A 5684-nucleotide genomic window follows, 5' to 3' on the forward strand; every position below is an offset into this window, starting at 1 on the left:
AGGGGCTGCCGGACCGACCGGACCGCGAGGCCGCTGGGCGGCGGTCGGCTCCTGCTGCCCTTGTCCCGAGACCCCGCGCACCTGGCCAGGTAGGGCCCCCTCCCCGGGCTTCAGCTGGGCGGGGCGCGCGGGAGGGGGAGGCCGCGGCCGGGCCGGCGGGGTGGGGCGGGGTCGGCACCACCGGTGCCCACCCCACCCCGCGCGGCCTCACCTGGGCGGCCCGCCGGCCCGCACCTGGGCTGGGTCCTCGCAACACAGAGCAGGGCGGTGGGAGCTCAAGCGCGGCCGCGTGCACGGGGGTCGGGCGGGTCTGCCCGAGCTGGGGGCGAGGGGGCGCCGCGGCCGCGTGTGCCGGTGTGGACGCGGGTGCCCTCGCTCGACGCCGGCCCAGGAGGAGCCGAGCGGGAAGAGGCGCCGGGCCCGGGTCGAGCCAGCCCAGGCTGGCCCGACTTGCTCCCGCCCTCTCGGCCTAGCTGGAGTCCGGAGAGGGTGCCGGGCCTGGCCTGGACCCTTCCCTGGGCCGCCCCTTCTAGGCCGTCATGGCCTGTGAGTGGCCAGGGCTCGGTCCGGTTCCCTCCGTAGGGTGCAGGGAGAGCAGAAGGCCCCGATTCCCTGGCGCCCAAGTCCTTGGACTTGGGTGGGTGGATGGGACACCCGGCCCAGTCAGCCTAACTCCCTGGGGTTCAGTAACCCCATTTGGCCCTGCAGTATGCACCGGAAAACTGCAGCTCACCCACTTCCAGACCGTGAGCCTCCCCTGCCGGGATCTCACCCCCATACTCCTCCCCTCAGCCTAATGCGTCTGTCTGCCTGGCTCAGGGTCCGTCCACCGTGTGCGCTCGCCCCAGATCCTTCCCTCCGGATAAAACCCCAGGCCTGCCCTGTGGGAAAGACTTCCGGTGGAGGCCCCTGGTAAGGGAGCCCACTAGAGCCCTGAGGGCCGTGCCTGGAGGCTTTGTCGCTGTGTCAGAGGTCAGAGGTTAGCTGACAAAGAGCGGGATTCCTTCTGAGTCACCGCCTGGGTGGGATAAGCGCCCCTCCCTCCCTTAGGGCCGGCATTTGGTAGGCAAATGTGAGGGGAGGCACGCTGCTGGCTTCTCCACAGCTGGCTGGGAGTGGCCACTGCCCGGTCCACAGTTCAGGGGTGTGTAGACCCATGAAACAGGCAAAGGCATAAGGTCTTCGGGATCGTGGGTATAGCTGTGTGGGCCAGGGCAGGGCCACCTGGGGGGCTCACTCTGGACGGGTGCCCCTTCCTGACCAGTCCTGTCGGATGAGAAGGTTCCTTGCCCACCTGGGATCCCCTGTCCCCGCACTGCATGCAGCCTGGACAGTTCGTGTTGATTCCCTTCCCCAGTGAAGTAGGAGGGGATGATCTCACTTCTAGCAGGTCTCCCTGGCTTGGGGAGCGGCACCTGCAAAGGCTGTCAGCGGGATAGCGCCCCCACCCCAGTCACACACCCTGCTGCCAGATACGGGGGTCCCCCGCAGCGTTGGGGGGGGTGGGAGGAATTGGGAAATTGGGTTTGACACATATACACTACTGATGCTACGTATAAAATAGACAACTGTTGGGAACATATCGATAGCACAGGGAGCTCTACCTAACGCACTGTAGTGTCCTAAAGGGAGGGGATATATGTACACGTGTGGCTGATTCATTTTGCTGTGCAGTAGAGGCTAACACAATATAGTAAAGCAACTAGACTCCAATAAAAATTAAGGTAAAAAAAAGATACAGTGTGACCCCCACCCCCACCCCCAGAACAGTGTCATCAGGTACAGGGTGAAAATCTAGTACAAACAGGCCCACACCTCATACCCGTGTGTGCTCAGCCTCAGTCTGGTCCTGGTACAATGAGGCCATATGTAACCAGATACAGTCAGGGGACAGTGCCCCCTCTAAGGCGAGGCAGAGCAGCTTTTCCTCAGACAATCAGACCAAGTAGCATCTCCGCCAGGTGTGACTGAATGACACACGGGTATGCCCCATCCCCACCTCCATGTCACATTCAGTAGCCTGTCACCTCCCAGGGAAGGTAGGCAGGAGAGGTTCCCCAGGTCATCCTGACCCCCCAACTTTCTCAGGCAACAGTCTCCAGCGGGCCATGGACCCCATCCAGTCAGCATCGTCCAGCTGCACCTGCAGGGGGCGGGGGCACTCTGGGTTGTGTGGCAGAACCACCTCCCCAGCCAGGACCGATATTCAGGAAGCCACAGGCTAGGCAGGATTGGCTTCCAGCGGACCCTCCTTCCAGGCTAGGGGGATGAGCATCCAGCTAGTTCAGGGATCCTGGGGAGATGGGCCCTGGGAGCCAAATAAAGACCCCCACCTGGCCTTCCAGGACCAATGACCGCTTTTACCCAGGCCAGGCCCCCATGCAGGCCCTTTGGAGGCAGGTGGGCTGGAGTGGAGCCAGTGGGCGTGGCTGATGTGAAGTTGGGGTGAGCAGTGAAGGTGGAGAGGCACCTTTGGAGCGCAGGACGAGCCCAGTGGCCACTGCAAAGGGCTCTGACTTCCTCCGGAGTGCGGCAGGGAGCCAGGCAGTGACCAGAAACTTGGAAAGGTTGCTGCTACCACACAGGGCCGGGCTTGGCAGGGACAGGCCTCTAAGCTCCTGCAAGGATTACAGGCCTCGGGGAGGGCTGGTGCCTGGGGTGTGGCCCAGGGAGGTGCCCGAGATGGGATGGTGGACAGGGGTGAGGGTTCGGAGGGCTGAGAGGTCAGCGAGTGGATTGTGGGGCTCAGAGTGTGTGACCCTGTAGGGCAGGTGCAGGAGTGGCCAGGGTCTGTGGATGGGGCTTAACGCTGCATCCCAGGACAAGCTCTGTGTCCTGGGCCAGGTGTGCTATCAGGTCAACCCTGACAGCTGCATTTAAAAAAAAATGCTTTAATACAATTTTTAAAGGTTACACTCCATTTACAGTTACTACAAACTATTGGCTCTATTCCCCCTGTTGTACAAGGCATCCTTGGGCCCATCTTACACCCAGTACTTTGTACCTCCCCCTCCCCCATATCTGAGTCTCCTTCTTTATTATATTCACTAGTTTGTTGTATTTCTTTTAGGTTCTACATACAAGTGATATCATACAGTATTTGTTTTTCTCTGACGTTTCACTTAGCACAATGCCCTTCAAGTTCATCCACGTTGCTGCAAATGACCAAATTTCCTTCTCCTTTATGGCTGAGACAGGTGCATTTTACAGTGGAGGTAACAGGCCAGAGAGGCACAGGCAGCGGCCCAGCTTGTCCAGCACGCACAGTGCCAGGGGCCACAAAAATGCATTCATGTCATAAAATCAGAAGAAAAAAGTAAATATAACAGTAAAGGCTGGATTATATTTTCTTTATTCCAACTATCATAAAATATCATTAGTGTTTTCTTGTTTTTAATGGAGGAAGGGGTCCACAGAGGCCATAAAGTAACCTGAGTGGGCTTTGTGTGGAGCCAGAGCCCCTGGCGGGAAGCTGGGGCACCAGATGCTCCCTGGCTCCTGGTGAAAACAGGGGCCTGGCCGGTATGGCCAGAGCGACGAGAGACAGCTGGGGTGCCTGTGTCGGGGCGTTCTTCTGATGTTCCCCCAGCTAGGGGGCATGCTAGGTTCTGGGGGTGCCCTGGAAGACCTCCAGGCACGGGCTGAATTCCACAGCCCACGCAAGGTCACTGATAGCTCCTTCTATGATGCGTGTCCACATGTGTGGGGGGGGGGCCCAGAGCCCCTGCCCCTGTAATGTGTCTCCCTGCCCTTCCCCCAGGTCCCTGGCCCCGACATGGCCCGTCGCTCCCAGAGCTCCTCGCAGGGGGATAACCCACTGGCACCCGGGTACCTGCCACCCCACTACAAAGAATATTACCGCCTGGCAGTGGATGCACTGGCTGAGGGCGGGCCGGAGGCCTATAGCCGCTTCCTAGCGTCGGAGGGGGCACCTGCCTTCCTGTGCCCTGAGGAGCTGGAGCACGTGAGCCGCCACTTGCGGGCCCCGCAGCACGTTGCCCTCGAGCCCCCCGAAGGCAGCCTTCCCAGCGTGGACTTTGATGGCTCCTCGGGCACCTACTGGCCTGTGAACTCAGACCAGGCAGTGCCTGAACTCGACCTGGGCTGGCCCCTGACCTTCGGCTTCCAGGGCACTGAGGTTACCACACTGGTGCAGCCGCCGCCACCTGACAGCCCCTGCATCAAGGATGAGGCTCGAAGGATGATCCGCTCTGCCCAGCAGGTGTGCTGTCACAGGCTCAGCAGGCAGTGGGGAAGGGCAGCCTGAGCTGGACCGTGAAGCATGAGTAGGAGTGTGAGGGTGAAGGAGAAATACCAGCATACCCAGCTTAGGGGGCAAGGGTGGGGCCAGGGCTGGCCAGCCAGGCCTCCAGGCTTCGAGCTGTGATGAGGGCTCCCTGGCAGACTTTTTCCCGGGTCATCGGGGGTTTGGTTATTGCAAGCTGCAGACTGCACAGGTTTGCTTGCCCAGGGTCATGGCCAGTGCCCAGAAACTCAGGGGCTCTGGGATGGTTGGGGTCCCTCCTTGCCTGGCTTTACTGTTCAGAGAATTCTCTGTAGTCCTGCCCTTGACCTAGCTGACACCTTCTTACCCCTGCGCCCTCAGCACCCCAAACAGTTGGCAAATAGCAAAGGGAGCCTGTTAAACCATGGACCCTAAGGCAGCAGGTTCAGACACCAAGGACCCCTGCCTCTGCCTCTGCCCCCCGCCCCCCCGTGGCAACCCTCTCCCAGGGGCAGAAATGGAGCCTCGGGCTCAGCCGTGATACCTGCCCTGGGGTCCTGGGAGCTCAGCTGTCTGTAAGGCAGGGGGGTTTTGGGGGCTTCATCTGCCTTGCCTCCTGCGCCATCAGGGCTCTCTGCCCTGGGCTGAACACCCGCCCCTAGCTGAAGGACAGCCCGCCCCCAGTAGGCTGCGGGCCCTGTGCCTGCCTCAGGCTCCATCATGGGCCACCTAGCAGACCAGCAGCCCCATATCCCCTCTGACAGCCCCCTTCCTTCTGACCCCCATTCCACGACAGGGTCCCACTCTCCCCTGGGACGAGCTAGTGGCCATTGTTGGCATCCAGAGACAACCTGCCCTGGGGGCGGAGGCGTGGAGGTATGGCTAGAGAATAGTGGGGACCGTGGAGGGGTCTGTCCTCTGTCCCTGATTCGACCCCCCCACAGGTGGTGGCCGTGGTGATGGACATGTTCACCGACGTGGACCTTCTCAGTGAGGTGCTGGAGGCAGCTGCGCGCCGCGTCCCGGTCTACATCCTCCTGGATGAGGTGAACGCACAGCACTTCCTGGACATGGCCGACAAGTGCCACGTCAACCTGCACCACGTGGACGTGAGTGACCGGAGGGTGGGGAGGGCATGGCTGGGAGGGAGGGGCTAAGATCCCTCTTCAGACACGTAACGCCTCTCCTGCCCCAGTTCCTACGCGTGCGCACTGTGGCAGGCCCCACCTACTACTGCCGTACTGGGAAATCCTTCAAGGGCCACGTGAAGGAGAAGTTCCTCCTAGTGGATTGTGCCGTGGTGATGAGTGGGAGCTACAGGTGCGCGCAGCCCCGTTGCCCACGCCCCCGCTCCAGCACCTCCCCATTAAAGGGCCTCCTCTCCAGAAGCCCTCCTCCTGGAGCCCCTGACACTGCTCCAGCGGTCCTGCCCCAGCCTGGCCTGGGTCGTTACTCGGCC

General features: G+C 61.2%; 1 protein-coding gene across 1 annotated transcript in view; it reads left to right on the forward strand.

Moving 5' to 3' along the window:
- Window positions 1–6: 6 nt before the first annotated feature.
- Window positions 7–5684, forward strand: part of SACK1H (scaffolding CK1 anchoring protein H) — an 8481-nt gene continuing 2803 nt past the window's right edge. Inside the window, 4 exon segments of the mRNA XM_007464563.1 lie at window positions 7–89; window positions 3761–4222; window positions 5170–5334; window positions 5421–5545. Of these exon segments, the coding sequence (XP_007464625.1) occupies window positions 3776–4222; window positions 5170–5334; window positions 5421–5545 (737 nt within the window). The 5' untranslated portion in view covers window positions 7–89; window positions 3761–3775.

This window comes from Lipotes vexillifer, unplaced genomic scaffold (assembly GCF_000442215.2).
Source record: "Lipotes vexillifer unplaced genomic scaffold, Lipotes_vexillifer_v1.1 scaffold394, whole genome shotgun sequence".
Lineage (NCBI taxonomy): Eukaryota > Metazoa > Chordata > Mammalia > Artiodactyla > Lipotidae > Lipotes > Lipotes vexillifer.